Below are 18,712 nucleotides of genomic sequence, written 5' to 3'. Positions count from 1 at the left end.
AGCGAACTCTCCCCAGTAAACGCTGACAATAAAAGCACCACTGCCCTCCTGATGAAGTGAAGGTGCAATTTTACTTTATTTTAGCAAAGTAAAAAATAGAAATAAAAAAACATGTTCACTGAGGTCAAAGACACCGCCCTTAGCAGGGCCTGGAACTGCCCTAAAAGGGATGCGCCCAGCAATTCGAGAAGAGCGGCCTTATAGACACGATAACAGAGGTGTAGTCACAATGTGGCATGGTTAAGTGGGCAATAGCAATCTGAAACATAACTCACTTTACTATACACTAAATACCATTTAAATTATTTTATTTTATTATGTTTATTTTAATTACGGTAACTTCTTTATTTTTGCTTACAAAATTGTAATGTTTGGCAATTTTCAGACAATGCATGTTAGAAGTTATTGAGCATGCCCAGACAAATATGTGCTCAGATTTTACATTGTATGTCAAAAAGCTTGTATGTAGAGATAATTGTAAGTCAATGTTAGATTGAGGCTAGTTTTACCGTTTGACCTAATTCAACTAGGCTTTGACCTATATAGAATGTTTTCTACTGGCACTCAAAATTATATAAAAGAGTATTTGACCTTTTTTGTTTACGTTCTTCGTACTTGAGTATAACAAAATCTAATCACGACATATGAGGCTATGGCCTTGACCTTTTTTAGGTAACTTTTAGTTTAGGAAAACTAACCTTGCCAGTTAGTTGTTCAACGACCTCTCCTTGTTTCTGAGCTTGTGTCATCAGTAAAGCGACCTGGTGGACATTAGAGTGGACAATATAGTTGTATAGCCTGTGAACCTTACAGTCCGTAGCCATGTGCACAGTCATAATGTAATTTGGAGTTACTATAGCTTGTGGTTAGTAAAAATTGTGCCCTGCAGTTATGACCAAATGGCTCCTAATCTAGCATGGAGATATTTAATGGCGAAATAACCAGTGGCGATTTTGCTTGCACATGTGTAGGCAATAACTTTAAAGTCAGTGGTAAGCATAGTCTGAGGTCATTTATATTACTCATAACTCTGACCAAGAATGCACCAATAAATTCATAGCTTACCTGCTCCGCTAGCTGCCCTAGTTGGTCGTCTGTAAAGTTACCAGTTAAAAGAGCTCCCGTACTTGTCCGAGGCACAGGAACTGCTGTCAAAATATCAAACAAGCGATTGGCCACACAAACACTAGTCCGATATGATAACAGTCTACTGAACACTGATATCAGGAAGTCATTAAACATGTATTATGTATTATATTATATATTTTTGATCCTTATTATAACTATTAAACTCATTATTTAGCAATGAATGAAGAGAGTGCCTTAAAACACTGTTTAAACTTTAGCAACCTGTATTATGTCTTTCCTTCTCCTATTGTCTTATGCCAAATTTGTCTTTGAATAAGGATGTTTCAAAAACAAACTTACACAAAAGTTTTGCAGATTTTCATCATAAAGCATCAGTATTTTTCTATTATTTGCGAATTTTTCCAATGGTCTTACTGTCAGGATGTTTCAAGGTTAAAAATTTCAAAACTAAATCGTGGTTAAAACGCTCAGAAGAAAAGTTTTGTGCAAAATGATGTCACTAGTTCATTTTTAAATAATATTATAATGGAAGCTAAACGAACATAAATAGTAAAATGAGGAGTTGTCTTATTTTTGATAAGTCAGAAACAGTTTACCGGGATATTTCCCAATAATCATTCAGCCATCAATTGCAGTATTAGTAGTAGTAGTATTAGTAGTAGTAATCGTAGTAGTAATAGTAATAGTAGTAGTAATAGTAGTAGTAGTAATAGTAGTAGAAATAGTAGTAGTAATAGTAGTAGTAGTAGTAGTAGTAGTAGTAATATTAGTAGTAATAGTAGTAGTAATAGTAGTAGTAATAGTAGTAATAGTAATAGTAGTAGTAATAGTAGTAGTAGTAATAGTAGTAGTAATAGTAGTAGTAATAGTAGTAGTAGTAGTAGTAGTAGTAGTAGTAGTAGTAGTAGTAGTAGTAGTAGTAGTAGTAATAGTAGTAATATTAGTAGTAATATTTGTAGCAATAGTAGTAGTTGTTGATGTTGATGTTGTAGTAGTACTAATTATATTTTACTTCTTTGTTTCCTTAATTTTATGCATTTCTATAATACTACTTGGGTAGAAAATAGAGCTGTCATAACAGTTGGTATAGCAGTAAATTCTGACAGGTGACAATAGATAACAGAGGTGTCAGACTTTACAGTCAACAAAAATGGGAAACTTGACAGATGATAACATCGTATCATTTGCCAAATAAAAGAATTGTCATATGTGACAGATAAAAGAACTTTCTTATTTGACAGGCACAGGGTTGTCATATTTAACATATGACAATGTTGTCATCTCTGACAGGTGACAGAATCATTGTATGACAAGTTTACGAAGGAAAACAAACCTTGAGTATTCATTATTCCAAGAAATGAGATGAGAGAGATAGACAACGCTGCCGCAGCTGTAAGAGCTATTAGCAAAATCAGTATACTGTAGCATCTGCACTTCCTTCGACTGCAGTAATTCTTCGATGGGTGGTCAGCATAAAGGAGCTGCTCCGTCGCTTTGTTTTCTACTTTGGTTGCAGTCGGCGATTCATTGACTTCATAGAGGGGATTGTCTTTCCTTGGTCTAAATTCAGCAATAAAATAAAATTAAAGAGAGAAGCTAAAGGTAGCTGTCAGTTCCGAAAATCTAAACTCTTCAAGATCCTCAAGCAAAGTTTTATGAAACAATCCTACTTATGTAAAAACAAAGCTTAGACATACAGAAAAGTGGTCAGTATCGCTATGAAGTAAAACTATCTAGCTATCATGTAAGTATGCAGTAATCGGTATTTTTTCACTAATGGAACCGGTTTTCCCCGCCATAAGCGTAAATCCGCAAAATAAAAATTAATTTCGGAAAGTATGAGCCAAAATTTGGCACCTGAGCATTTAAACTGCTTCTTAACCATATTGTATTTATTTCCTATATAATAAGTGAGTAAATTGGAGTTATCTTGATTCATTTTCAGTTTATATTTCAACTTCAGTCCCCGTATTTTAAGCCAGGGAATGCAGTTACATAGTAGAGGAGTAATTTGAACTTCATCTGGTCTGAATATTCGTACTTGTGATTAACTGGGTTCGCTGTAACAAGGAAGTCACACGCTTGTAAATGTGCTTTATTTATGTATATTCATGCATTTTATATTATCTAATGGTTTTTAATTACTGATCTTCCATTCATCATTTTTAACGAACATTTTTCAACTGAGAAGCAGCGTGGGATTATTGTATGCTATTGTTTAACATCATCAACAGATGTGTGATTCTGCAAGACCAAAACATTACTATAATATTAATAGAGTTATAAGTTTGAGGAAATGTTTGCTCATGTTTTGAGCTAATGTTGAGAGTAGTTTTATGAATTTCATATACAGCACTTTAGTTTTTTTCATCGCTTGAACTCTTCATTTATTTCCTTTTGGAAAACAGTGTAACCATTAGCAACCGTTAGTGTTTCATTTGTGCTGATACTGAAAGAATGTTGAGTTTTTATTTACAACAATCTAAACCTAAAAAGGTTCTGGGTTCACATCTGAAAGTTTTAGACATTGTTTGGGTATCAAGTTCACGCTTGTATTTTGGTTTTAAGCAAAGATCAAAATTACATCTATGATCTAACTCTGAAAGCAGCTCAAGATCACAAGTTAAGTTTGTACATTTATTGATAATCTGACTCTAAAAACAGCCCAAGTGTTTAGGTAGTGTTTATAATGATGATCTGGCTATGGAACTAGCCCCGGTTCTCAGGTTAAGTTTATATCATCTCATTTTAAAAACAGCACAGGATCTCAGGTTAAGTTTATACCTATCATCTCATTTTAGACGCATATCATGACCACCAATGCTAAAAGCAAAACGCTAAAAGCCAAAAAATTTTGGACACGTTTGTAATTAAAGTTATTATCTACCCACTTAGCCTTAGTACCCATAGGCATTCATTAGCACTTGCAGGGGTATGCAAAAATGATGTTGCTTACTAACTTTTTTTTTCACCTCATAAGAATTCTAGAATGGGAACACAACTCCAATAGCAATATAAGTTTAGCATCTGCAATTCAAAAGAATTGCTACAGGAATATTCAGCAAACTTGAAATGATAACAACCTGCAATGGTTTTGTCTGTTTATTTCTTCCTCGTGCAGCTTGTCTAGACCACTACCTTGAGAGCTGGAAGGGAGACTATCCACAGGGGGAAGATGTGGTCGTGCCCGTCTTTCCATGGGTGACGGCAATGACCTTGACATAATATGTATGATAAGTGCAATGCAGTAGAAGCACATATTGGAGCCAGGTCAAAGGTCAGTCTGGTACTTACTTCATTGGAGAATGTGTCTTATATTGGTAGCCTGGCAGCTCTTCGTAAAAATGCCTTCCATCTTCTTCTGGTGATGAGCTGCCTCTGTCAAAAAAGAGCAATATATAAACATTAGTATGTTGGCCACCCGGTGTACTAACTATGTGCTCAATTATTCTTAGATGTAGATTTGAACAAATGGACAGACGAATGCGGTTCTTATTATAGTAAGCATTTAAATTCCAAAAACCAACCGCAGTGAAGTAAAGATGCCTTAATCCGAAATATACTAACTAACCCATATCCTGGTCTATTTTGCTGATCGTCACAAAAAAATTAACCATTGGCTGAGTTTCTGTTTTTATTTTGGTACAAAAAGCGAAAAGCTGTGTGTACAGTGTACCACAGTTGCCAATAATCCGCAGTTGAACTTTTGTCGATTATTTTCATGACCGATTGACATCAACCAATCCACACTGCTGATAGATGTACATTTGCCTTTGTAATTCCTATTGGTTAATAGAACACATCAAAAATTGATAGAATTTATAAATGTAAACAATGTAAAGTGAAACCACTTTACAAGTAAAGTGAAACCACTTTACATGTAAAGTGAAACCACTTTACATGTAAAGTGAAACCAAGCATGTTCTGAGTCAGAAAGAGGTACTGTGCGATTGATCAGCTATGGTCGATCGTTGCGACTGAACAATTATCTATGAGTTAGAGGAGTTTACACTTTTTCAAATTGTTTGAGATATTTATTGTCAGCTGTCAGTAAAGATTCTGTGTTATTGTCTGACAAAATCTGTCCTATCATCGATTAGCATTTTTACAGAGTTTATACTCGGTGTGCCTCTCAGGAATTTTGAAGCTCTGAGAGAAATTTGACTACTAGATTTTTTGCAGGCAGAGCTGTCTACCAATCATACTGGCTACAAGACCAGTAGACCTTGGGGCACAGGAGCAACTTAAGATGGGGTCAGCCAAATACAAATAGTTATTTTATATCTTTTTCAGCGACATAAATTTTTTAGACTCTTTGAAGGTGATATGTTGAAAATTACTACAGAAGTTAAGTCGAATATTTGCTCAGACTATATGCCATACAGTGAGAAATTCTTGAGGTGGTTTTAAACCAAGAGTCAATTTTACTTTAAAACATTCAAAAGTTAAATACCACTTTCTGTATTTACAATTCTTATTTGGAGCATTTTATTTTAGTATTTCATCTATTTTAGCCAAAAGATAAGCGTACCGCTGGGCATATGAGTTGGGGGAGAGTCTAGAACCACCCGATTAGAGAGTAATTAGCTACCAGAAGGGTCACAGGTAACAGGAAGCACTCATATCCATCGTCTTTTTACGTCATCAAGCCGTTTGCCCAAGCGTTCATTCACAAAAAAGCTGCCATATTTGTAGAAAACGGCGGTTATTCTTTTATTTAACAGTATTTTTTGGTGTTGTCTTGATACTATAAGAAAAAATTGCAAACAAAAGCATCGTTTTCAAAACTTCATTGCAAAAGCTTTGTGCTTTTAACGATAAAAATTGTATATAAGATGGCCGACAATGATAGAATGTCACACAAAAAAACGAAGTATTGTCAGAGCAGATTAGTCTAATGTTATAGCTTTAATTAATTATTTAGACATGAGTTAAAATTTTTATGTAATATATAATTTATATAATTATGATTATAATTCAACTTTAACGCATGAAACAATTAGGAAACAACCAGTTTGTCGTGGGAAACATTTGCATCCAGTCTGAAATCACATCGTGTTTGGTTAGTTCAAATCTGCTAACCAGTGTTTTTTCGTTCTTGTCGTAAAAATGAACAACTAAAAAATTAAACATATGCTGGCAATGAAGGATAGGTTAAGGTTACAACACCTAGTTTATAAAATGTGGTAAGAGAGCAGCTGTGGTCTGGAACGCTTGATCTACAAACAACAGCTTAGGGTTCAACTCCTCAAAAGTTCACAGATGGTGACAGGAATGACATCCAACCTTGACATGCTCTCCGCAACTGGACTTGTCTCCAATCATTGAGGCCCCCTTGCACTGGACTCAGGCATGTCCAGCCAAGATCGCAGATCGCAGAGCCATTCTTTGTGCAACAGTACACTTAAGAAACACTAGGCACTAGGAACTCCGCTAGGCAGACATCACGCTTTATCTTTATGGGATTACCACCAATCATAGAAAGTTGTAGCAGATTCGAAAGTTGTAGCAGATTTTGAAAGGAATATCAATTTGGCACTAGTTGGCGAAACTTTTATTTTTTATTTCAAGCAACTTTCGAACTGATAAGTAAAATATTTTGAAATGATTTCAGCGTCGACAAATTTACACTAGCGTATTTACCGGTTTTTGTTTCTGATCTGATCTTGTCTGAATTTAAGGATGAGTTGATACTCCTCTGAGGTAATGCCTCCGGATGACTCAATGGAGCGCATGGAGTGATGGTTGGGGGGTTGCAGAGTGGATGATTGAACATACTGGTATGGTGGAGCTAAAGATGGGTAGCCTCCTGTGATGACTCCGTCTGCACTATGTGGCTGACCAACTGGAAGCCTGTAAAGATTAGAAAAATTATAATAGGCAAATAGACAGCAAAAAGTCATAAAAATTGAGCATATCCATTAGCAAAGCTGGTTAAACAATTTAACTAAAAACCATGGCTAAAAATGGTTCATAACCAAAATGGTTAATAACAAAAAATTGTCGCTAACAAGGATGCTTACTAACAAAAAGGGTTACTACTAAAAATGGCTGCTACCAAAAGTGGTTGCTACTAAACGTGATTACTAACAAAATGGCTGCTGATAAAATTTGCTATTAACACAAGTGGCTATTAACCAAAGGGTTTTTAATAGAAATGGTTGCCAACAAAAATGCCTAGGACAAAAATAATATCCCACAGTTACTGCCAAGCTTAACCAAAGTTCAAACTCCCACAGTTGGTCGTTTATGGCATGGTGCGAATAAAGACAGAAGAGTAGCAAACATATGTCATGTAATATGGCAATAGGTCAAGGTCGTCGAAGAATATAAAAGCAATATTACAAGTAATATTGTAAAGTAAGAAAGTAATTAAAATAGTTTGATTCTGTGGCCATAGACATTATCTCCTATTAGCTGGGGTATGTACCATAACCAACCATTTTCTTATTGGGTAGTTTGTGATTATCTGCTGCCTGATTGGGTACTTTATGAATATCTATTGTCTGATTGGGTACTAGTCTGATTGGACATGGAAAATATCTGTTGTTCGGTTGCATAATTTAAAAGTATATACTACCTGATTGTTACTTGGTAAATATCTATTGCTTGAATAGATACTTGTTATTATCTATCGTTTGATTGGGCACTTGGTAATTATCTGCGATCTGATTGGCTAGTTTGTAATTATCTGCTGCCTGATTGAGTACTTTGTAAGTATTTATCGCTTGATTAGGTTTACATGCTATTATCTATTGTCTGATTGGCTACTGGGTAAGTTAGCGGTTGCCTGATTGGATAGTTGCAGTGTATATACAGCCTAATTATGGTACGCAGTGAATGTCTATTGCTTGATTGGCTACTTGGTAAGTTATTAAACACCTGATTGGATAGTTGAAATGTATATACTGCCAAAGTATGGTACTTTGTGAACATCTATTGCCTGATTGGCTACGTGATGAATTATCTATGGCCTAATTGAGTATTTTGCGTATATGTATTATTGGACCTAGTTGATTCTATTATTGGACCTTGACATTTAATGCGAGAGAATCAAAATGTTTAGTTGTAGAGCTTATGGCTAGTATTACTCACTCACACATTTGGCACGCTGCAGCAATAACCTTAAACCACCCACAAAAAACTAATAAGATGCCAAAATCTTGTTTATTGGCACATTGCCTAGCATAGCATGTATTTGGGCTGTATTGACACTGTTAAAATCATGTATCGCTTCAATGAGTTTGGATATACGCCTTAGCTGGCACCGGCTAGGCTGTCAACTTTTGGCTGAAATGTGTTGGCAGGTGGCATAGATTCTTCAGCTGATCAAAATGTCTTGTTTTTGACATATATAGTATACTTGTACAATGTACACACAATTGACGTTTTAAAATAACTTTGTTTAAATTAAGTTTTTAAAAAACCTCTTCAATACCTACATTTTGAAATTAAAATTAAATATCGTACAGGATGTCTTACATTTGGAACATAAATGTGTAGTTTTTCCTTAGTAGTATGTAAAGTGGCAGTCATGAATGTTTTGCTCTGCAGCATCTAACGCGATTTCAGAGTTTTGTTTAAAAAAACTTTTCAAGTACATTAAAATCCTAAAATTAATACAGATTTTTTCAATCGCTTATTTTCTGCTGTGTTTCACATCAAAAAGGACGATGAGATCGTTGAATTTGACAAATGTTTGGACAATTAAGGGCAAGTAATCAACTTCTTAGATGAAAGACTAGAAACTCAAAATAAGCCTTGCTGAACTAGCTTGTTATTTTTCAAAAGTAGCGAGTGTGAAGGCCATTACAAGCTTTGGTAATTCGATTTCGCAGTATTTCCTTGCTACTATCAAAAAGATCAGCAAGCCAGTTTAGACTGTTGACTTTATGTAAGACAACACAATGAACCAAGTATTTTCACTTTTGGTTGTGTTGCTTTTACACCAGCTGCCTTAAAACATTAAGAGATATATGAAGATTTCCAGCCACAGCTATGGTTGCTGCATGTCCACATCTGTACCTATTCTCCTACCGGCAGACTACTCAGTTACTGTGTACCATCATTAGCACCAATAAAAATAAAAAATATATAAAAATAAAAGCTACCGTATTTGTCCAAAAGTCATGAAGGATACTCGATTGGAAACTGAATGCCCAATTGTGTATCTCATACACACGGAGAATTCAACAGCACCCTTAGTAGATGTTCCCAAACCTATGCAGCCCTTTTATCACAATAAACAATGTGAACATAAAAATACTGAGTCTCAAGCTTCTAGGCATACCAAATGGACAGTTATTTATGGTTCTCAAGCTATGTCGACTTTATTATCTTAGAACCTAGGCCAACAACTAATTCAGCTCAAAGAGGTAGGTGTAAAGCAGAAAGGCATATCACCCTTTTGACAGAATATTGTCCATTTTGTCTCACGCTGCTTTAAGCTGGTATCCCTTTGTATCAAAAACTTATAAAGAAAAATTAGAAAGCTTTCAGAAATTATGCTTAAAGATTATGCTACCTATTATGCTATATAGACCATTATCTAAATTCCTTTAATGCCGATAGCTAGATGTGTTTTTAAATATTGTCTGTTTAAAATACTAAAATCGTATCTCCAATCCGTCTGACCATCCGTTAACCTCTAATCTGCCTGAACATCCATTGCATTCCCACTTCCCCAAAAAACCACTACACCTCATACCAGACACCAACACCTTACCAATTTACATTAAAGAATAATGTTATGCAAAAGCGTTTTCTTTTAATATACATAATTTACTTTTCTTTTTTTGTCTAATCGTCTAATTTGCTTTAAGAACATTGACTTGTGTAAATAAAGTTTTTAGTATATTTATACTATATACTATTTATAATATATTTTTAAGTCCAAGAGGCCCTGTTGCTAGACAACCAATCATATCATCAGTTCCTAATAAGGGTTGTTTAACACTATGAAGCCTCATCTGGCATATACAAGCAGGTCCCCTGATCCTGGACCAAATTAACATTTAACATTTAGCAATTAACATTAACTTTATATTGACTGTGAAAGCACTTGAAATACGTCAATTCTTGTTGAACTGAAAATAACTGTAAAGCTGCAAGCTTGTAGAACTCCATGAAAAAAACAGAAAACTAATAGAGTAAATCCTTCGTTTTTTCGTGACCTCATTCTATCGTTGTCTGCCATCTTTATGGACAACTTTTATCGTTAAAAACACGAATCTTCGGCAATTAATTATTGCAAACAATGCTTTTGTTTGCACATTTCTTATTTTAGTATCAAAACAACACCGAAAAATACTTTTAATCAAGAGAATGACGACCGTTTTCTACAAAGATGGCGGCTTTTTTGTAGACGAGCGCATGTGCAAACAGGGTGATGTCGTAAAAAAAACGATAGATAGTTTTTTTATATTTTTTCAAAGAAGTGATGTTCTAGAGGTAACTAAAGAAACATAATGATTGCAGTACACTGAGTCTGATAGAGTATCTATATTTGTTATAAACAAAAAAACCAATAGTTTCAGTTTAAAGCTCTTGTTGCTGAGGAGAAGAAGCTTTCTAACTTTGTCTATTTTTGAATCTGACATTACTAAGAATTTCAGTCAGTATGTCAGAAACAATTGTTCTGTCAGCAGCCATATTTTATTTCTTGGTTAGTTAGAAGTGCCCTCGTTATTTCAGAGATATCTCTAGATGTAATAGTCCAACCACTTAGAAACTTCAGAAATATACTAAAAACGTGCTACACACCAAGAGCTTAAAATTACGTAACCCTGTGTAAAACGAAAGCGCAAAAAAGAACAGAGCGAAACTACGCTGCAATTTACTCGGATGTAGGAAAACAATTCCCAAGTATTCCCACACAGGTAGAAAAACAATTCCCAAAGTATCTCGGGCCCAGGCTTCAATTGTGTTAAGGCTGTTGCTGTCCTCTTTATAGAAGAAAGATATTAACTTGAAGTTTTTCATATCTCTAATCTGGTGTCGTTTTTGCTAAAATGACAACTTTTTGTAGAAAAAGAAGCCAAGTGATTAAGCACAGGAAACTTAAATAGAGTCTAGCTTTATAGATGACAAAGTCAGAAGGTCATTAGTCAAGGTCATTAGTCAAGGTCATTAGTCAAGGTCATTAGTCTCATGTTCAACATTCTATATATGTAAATCTCAATGTCTGCTCCTCTGTCCATGTATAGCAAAAAAGTTTCATGAACAAAAAATGTGCTTCGTACCAGAATTGAACCCAACGCCTCCAATGCTGGAAGTGGCGAGCTTACCCCTTAATACAATGGATTAATTGTGGTCATAATCATTACATTGGTTAAATCACTCATTGATCAAGCTTGGGAAATTTCTATTGGTTATTACTAGCACGGTCGATGATCACGATTATTGAGCTGGTTTCAAACACTGCTATTATTATAGTCGATTATTTAGACTATTAGTTTACTACTTTACCAGGTAAGTTACTCAAATTCATTGGGTGATGTTTTTATGACCCGCGCAGCGCCGGACATTCTGTAGTCTATTATTAGAATGAATATCGGAAGACTAGGCGACACTGCTTCTAATGGGAGAGACCAAGCAGACGTCTGCTATCTTTTCTGCTGCCTTATCACACACTTTGACTCTTTCTCCTTTCACAGTATAACAGAATAGCCTATGTTCTAGACCAATACTACAACTCTAAGGGTAAGAACACATGACAAGCCATTCTGCAGCATGTTGGCACTCTGGTCATCAGGGTAAGCCACAGTGGTTGTTTTTGCTGCCAGTGCAGTGTTTGCTAAGACTGTTACAGTTGCTGGTGCCTGGCAGATATTTCTTTGATAGGAATGTGTTTTTTACCATTGGTTTCTCTTTATCAACCGTGGACAGCCACTTATTATCTACCCGAATCTACTATAGTAAGTGTTTGGTTCATAGTGATCTGCCATAATATTTGACTCGTTGGTCATGCGATGCTAGTAGTATGGTTTTTGGAGGTTTTAGAGCTGCTCAATAATTTGGCCCAGAGAAACTGATGCCATGCATGTATTTTAATAGTTATTTATTACTATGTTTTAATTATATTACATAGTTTCATTGTCTTTGATTATACTACTATTTGTTCAAACTTGATTAGCTGTATTACTATATTGCATTGATCATGACTATATCGCTATACATGTGTTTAATAGTACTAAACCGTAACTGTCACATACAACTTTTATTGTATTTACTAGGTAAATCAGTCACGCTGATTCTGACGTTGTACTCAAAGTAAAAATTGGTCCACTAACTTTCAGAGTAATACAGGCTTTTTTACCGCATTTCAATATCGGTCTCGAAAACAACACAATCGGCACAACAAGCTCCGCCCATAAATACGTGACGTAACTTAGCTTGTTAGGAATGGAAGTTAGGGATGTTTAGTCCGATTTAGAATGATAGAGATGGGTGACTTAAAACCCATTATTATCTAAATTCAGCTTTCAAAATAATCTCAGTCTTTTTATAAAAGGTAGATAAACTATTTCACATTACATATTTAAAAATGAGCTCAAAAAAGCGGGATAACAACGCTAGCTTGTGATAAAATCGTGCTTTTTTGAACTCATTTTTCTTGGCATTCAGTCTATTAAACATCCTGTAACAAGCTATGAGCAAATTTTAAATAGTTTATATACCTTTCATAAAAAGACTGAGATTATTTTGAAGGCTGAATTTAGATAATAATGGGTTTTAAGTCACCCATCTCTATCATTCTAAATCGGACTAAACATCCCTAACTTCCATTCCTAACAAGCTCGGTTACCTCACGTATTTATGGGCGGAGCTTGTTGTGCCGATTGTGTTGTTTTCGAGACCGGTATTGAAACGCTGTAAAAAAGCTTTCATGACTTTGAAGGTTAGGGGATCAATCTTTAATTTGAGTACAAAATCGGAATCAGCGTGTCTGATTTACCTAGTTCGTACGATAAAAGTTGCGCGTGACAGTTATGGTTTAGTAATATTATTACATTAATATGATATATAGATCTTGGCCGTTTTACTGCATGTACAATATTTGTATTATACCATGGATATATTGCTATGGGGTTATATTATTGTGTGTATAGATAGAGAACACCCTGGCTGTAATATTATCTGAATATTATATCATATTCTCATATTTCAAGTATAATAAAGCTACGTGACTTTTATATCCTGTTCGTGTCCTGTTTATGGTCAGCTATGGGATATTGCTATCTACGGTATTCTATGTATCTATAGTCAGCTATGGGATATTGCTATCTATTCTATGTATCTATGGTCAGCTATGGAATATTGCTATCTATTCTATGTATCTATGGTCAGCTATGGAATATTGCTATCTATTCTATGTATCTATGGTCAGCTATGGGATATTGCTATCTATTCTATGTATCTATGGTCAGGTTTGGGATATTGCTATCTATTCTATGTATCTATGGTCAGCTATGGGATATTGCTATCTATTCTATGTATCTATGGTCAGGTTTGGGATATGCTTTGATTGATATTTTCATTCATGAAAATTCTGACATTCAACAAGAACAAGATCTATGCCAGCATGGTGCCTTACAGTGCCTCGCGTTGCGCGTTCACAACTCGAGTTGCCGTGTTGTACAACTCGGCCTGGGTTTTTGATGAACTCGAGATGCGTTACGCAAAACTAACACGGGTTCGTAAAGAAAGCAAAGTGAGTAATTGGGGTGTCTCATTTACAGAAATTTAATAATAATAATTTAAATATGTATACATATTCATTTCTATAAATTTAAAGAGACAAAAACAATTGTAGAATGTAAAAAGCAAACTAAAAACAATCTATATGAGAACCGAGCAGCAAAATTTTTTTTCCCAAACAGGTTTACATACGACAGTAAAATTTGGGTTCATGATTGGCTTTAGTAATTGAGTTTTAGTAATCAAAACCTACATCATTACATTGAAAGTCAATAGTTATAATTAGAGAGGAACACAAAATTCCAAAATTTTATTCAAAATGGCATTAATTAATGAGTTTTAAGTGAGCGCCTCTTACGTTTAAACAGCACTTTTTGAATGATAACATCAGTTTTGCTACGTTATTTAGAATTTTGTGTTCCTTTCTAATTATAACTATTGATTTCTAATGTAATGATGTAAGTTTTGGTTACTAAAACTCAATTACTAACGCCAACCATGAGCCAAAATTTTACTGCCGTATGTAAACCTGTTTGGGAAAAAGAAATTCGCAGCCAGCCGGGCAACTTCTTTTTCAAATGAAAAAAGAGTCATCTCTCTAGAATCTGACAAGAAACTGAATGAACACCGAAAATGAACATAGAAATTATTTCAACGGCGTTTAATGATGCACCAAAATAAATTCCGTATATAGAAAATATTGCTAGAGAAAATAAAATGATGAGATGTTCTCAAGCCGAGTTGTTGAACTCGAGTTGCTGTTGAAAGAACTCGGCTTGGGTTTTGATGAACTCGAGTTGTGCAACTCGAGTTGTACAACTCGAGTTATATTTACAAACTCGAGTTGTACAACTCGAGTTCTGCAACTCGAGTTGTACAACTCGAGTTGCAAACTCGGCACAGTATAATTATAATAATTCGCTATTAGTTCTAGTTTTACAGTACACACATAGTTTAATTTCTATTAACTAACGGGTGCCTCTTGATGTACCATCGTTAATATAACCATATCTACGGTTATGCTACTGTAATACCAATATATTGCACCTTACTTTTGAAAAGTCGTGTTGTGCGTTCACAACTCGAGTTGTGCAACTCGAGTTGATCAACTCGAGTTGCGAACACGCAACGCGAGGCACTGTAAGGCGCCATAATGCCAGCATCACTGTTCTTTCTCTAAATCTGCTTTTGTACTGAAATACTAGCTTTTTGCAAGAAAATAAGGGGACTCACTAAAACAGGTGATGCAAAGCCAAGTTAAAACGAAACTTTTATTACTTACCATAGGTTCCCTGGTGGAGGAGGTAGACTTAGCTCCTTGCTATCAGACCTTTTAAAATGAGGTAAAGTTTGGTGGTCCCTTTTTGTGTTAGGATCATAAGGCTTCTTTGAAGAAACATTAAGTTCATCTGAAAAAGAAGACTCCATCTCGCAGTCTGCCGGGATGTATGAGTGGTTGACACGGCCCAGAGTGTGAATGCCTGTAAGAGATAAGATTGCCTGAGCATAGTTAGATGTCAGGAGAACGTCAGAGCCAGCCCGCCAATCCTTACTCTTCCCGCAGTGACCACAAGCTGAGTAATTCCAGAAGCTAGCTTAGATAAGGAGATAGGCTGAGAGTGATTGACAGGATGTTTAGCCTGCTCATCGCATTACGGAGAATTCTTCAATCAGCCTAGTTGGCGAAAGACTATTGGCTGAATGCCAAATCATGTATCACTTCTTGTGTTAAGCACGTTTAGCATTGTAATGGTGGTTTTTGTGATAAACCGAATCACTTGCTCTCTATACTAATGGCTTTTAAACGATTAGATAGGCTAAGAAAATAATTTAAAAATGAAGTTGTCTGCCCTTGAAAGAATTGGCTTGGCTACATTTATGAGTACTGCTTGACAGTTGCTTGAAGGTTATATTCAGATTTTACCTAGCAATATGTTTATTAAATCCAATGTTTTAGGAATACAGAGTCTCAGTTCTGGTGATCGACTTTTATGGCATCAGAGGTGGTATTTTACCCCAAGCTTTCATCCTGTGCTCTTGGGACCACCCATTATGGAGGCAGTTCTGACACTAAAAAGTATTTGTCATTTAAGGCTGGCACTCTGCTTGCCAACAGGCATGTCACCTGCCAATGCTGTCAGCTTCGGTCTGCGACCCTTCTCTCTCAGGCCTAAAACTACCTCCTAGTTTGCTATTGCCAAAAAGCAATTTTAGCTCAGACCCAGTCATGCCGCCCAAGCATATAGACTAAGATTTGAAGTAAGGATGGGTCAACCTATTTAATCTAGTAAGTTTATGGCCTCCTTTCTTCATTTAGAAAATTTATTCACTTTGGTGAAATAAAATGAACTGAAATCTATATTTAAATTATTGAGCCCCAAATAAAATTTAACATTTTGTAATCTAGGTAATAAAAATGTCTAACTTCCTGGTAGTAAGCATTCACAAAAATACTGTACGCATATTCCTAACTACCCTAGAACACTTATGTACTCGCCTCATCTAACTTTCGCGTTTTCGCGGAGTCATCCTCTCGCAAAAATTTCATGAGCGAAACTAAATTATCATAACGAACGAGTGAAAACGTGAAATTAAATAGCTATGTTTATTGATAGTCCAAGAAACAAATGGCAGCAAGTGATCAAATTGCCTTTTTGATCTCGCTCACACCATTCTACCTGTGGTTCACAATTACAAACTAGGCCCAAATTGACATTTTTTTTATCGATGAACTGAACCTGAAGAATCTAATTATGTTTGTTCCACTGCATTTATTTTCACATCACTATATTTTCGCACTTATCAGAGCTGCGAAAGTAAGTTGCAGCAAAAATTTTACGCTGTATGCTACACACGAAACTAAATACTAATAAAATATAAGTGTCCTAGGGTATGTAAACTCAACTCATGGCTGGTGCATTCTCTTGTGGCAACTTCAGAAAGGCAGCTGTCGATGTGTGAGAAAAAACTTCTCAAAACATTCTGAGCAATTTAAATTTACTATCTAATTTAAATTTATCTAATTTAAATTTATCTAATTTAAATTTAATATTTATAGTTCTTTAAAATTCACTACTTGAATTGAGACCCTTTTTCAATCTCGCGATTTGACCTGTTACTAAATTTAGATTTGTCTCCCTTGGCTATCAGCTATTCAGAACAGCCATAGCCTCGTAATCTAACATGCCTAATCTGTAAAAGGGTAGCCCTCAAGATGCTAGTCTAAAAGTATCTCAGGCTATCTTATTATCAAAGTATCTTACTAGTAAGTTAATATTATGCAGAATTAGGCTATAGCCAGGAAATATGTTAGTGATTTACAAAGGAAACAGTTGGCCTTTTTACTGCCACACACTATTACACGTAATTAGATACATGAAGCTAGATTCTAGGCTAACCTCAAGGCTTAAACAGCTTTACAGGAAGTTCACATGTAACTAGGGTAAGCCCATCTTCCATAACAACAGAATACTAATTTAGGTATTTAAATTAAAAAAATTTGTCAATGTTAGTCTTTCAGAGCTTGCAACAGAATCTATTTATCCAGTCAAATTAGAGAATGCGTGAGAGAGTAAAGAAGGTTTTTTCAACCAATTAACAACGTCACGGGTAGGCAACACCCCACTTATTGTCCACTAGCTACGAGGAGACTGGGCATTTGTAAACTGGGTAGTAGGTAGAGCTTCACGATTTCCAAAAAGTCACCAGACGATTCGATATTGCAATTGGACGACTAGCGATATATCGTACTATTATTATTATTGTATACTAGTACTTGCCAGTCTCACGCACTGTAAGAAATCATCATGTGTAATCAGTATGTGCATAATAATCCCATGCAGCGGTAAGGCTACCGAGTGGTGTAGTGGTAGCATGCTTGCTATAAATTGAAAGCCCCAGGTTCAATGACTATGCAAGGAAATCTTTTTTCTTAATGTTCTTAGCATGGCATCGGACAGAGGATGGGCACTGCTCTTATCATAGGAAAAATTATGTAAAAAACCATTTTTATATTATTTTGTGTATTTTAATTTAGAAAGCTATAGTTTTGTGTTCGTGATAATTAGGAACATTTATTTCATTAATACCTGTGTGCCTAGGAAGGCCATAAAATGATCTTATTATTTTTGATTTGATTTGATTTTTATTGCGTAATAATAACATGACAATATGAGTAAAAAAAATACACAGAGTAGCAATAGGACATGCCAGATAGCCAGAGGCTAGAGTCAAGGCAGCCCCAGCAAGCAGTAGGAAAAGAAACAGAATCAGCGATAAGCGCACACTCCGGAGCACCAGAGTCAGGAAGGACAGTCCCAGGACGCCCACAGGCGCTCTACCAACTTCGCCTTCAGCTGACCCGGAGCAGAGCCCGCACAATCACTCAAAAATTTATTATATAATTTCATTGCACTAAAAAATATCGATCTCTGTCCCTTAGAAGACAAACACTTTTTCAACTTTAATTGATTTTTACTTTTTAAACGGGTATCTTGACAATGATCTATCATAAAATCTTGCAACTCTTCCATGGGGAAAGAATTTGTTAAAAACATTAGCAGGCGATACTGGAATAAAATTTCAATTGGCATTATTTTTAAAATTTTAAAATTTTTGGAAACTGTTTGATTTGGTTTAAAATTGAGTATTATTCTGATTGCCTTTTTTTGCATGATTAAAAGTTTGTTTAAATCAGTTTTGTTGCCGTGGCCCCAAAACTCGATTCCATAAATTAAAAGAGAATAGAAAAAACTGTAGTACAAATTGATCATGGTTGATTTGTCTAGGTAGGGGCGAATGACACGTAATATTAGTAATATGTAATTAAGTTTTTTGATGAGACTTTGGATGTGTTTTTTAAAAGTCAAGTTGTTGTCTAACGTGATACCTAAAAATTGAGTCGAATCTTTGATTTGTAGTTGAG

The 18,712-nt window shown here is 35.4% G+C and overlaps 1 protein-coding gene across 2 annotated transcripts in view; it reads right to left on the bottom strand.

The window, feature by feature from the left end:
• LOC137396502 (uncharacterized) overlaps positions 1 to 18,712 on the bottom strand; it is a 36,671-nt gene that overhangs the window by 6,610 nt on the left and 11,349 nt on the right. Inside the window, exons 3-9 of one of the 2 annotated variants that reach the window (XM_068082801.1) lie at positions 15,071 to 15,269; positions 6,733 to 6,942; positions 4,384 to 4,467; positions 4,173 to 4,304; positions 2,423 to 2,649; positions 1,066 to 1,145; positions 699 to 761 (exon numbers count right to left, since the gene is read on the bottom strand). In XM_068082801.1, coding sequence (XP_067938902.1) covers positions 699 to 761; positions 1,066 to 1,145; positions 2,423 to 2,649; positions 4,173 to 4,304; positions 4,384 to 4,467; positions 6,733 to 6,942; positions 15,071 to 15,269 — 995 coding nt within the window. Of the gene's footprint in view, positions 1 to 698; positions 762 to 1,065; positions 1,149 to 2,422; positions 2,650 to 4,172; positions 4,305 to 4,383; positions 4,468 to 6,732; positions 6,943 to 15,070; positions 15,270 to 18,712 lie in introns of both variants that reach the window. The other variant, XM_068082799.1, reaches the window with a different exon arrangement.

Source organism: Watersipora subatra, chromosome 5, assembly GCF_963576615.1.
Source record: "Watersipora subatra chromosome 5, tzWatSuba1.1, whole genome shotgun sequence".
Classification (NCBI taxonomy): Eukaryota; Metazoa; Bryozoa; class Gymnolaemata; order Cheilostomatida; family Watersiporidae; genus Watersipora; species Watersipora subatra.
This window is presented reverse-complemented; position numbering and strand designations above follow the sequence as displayed.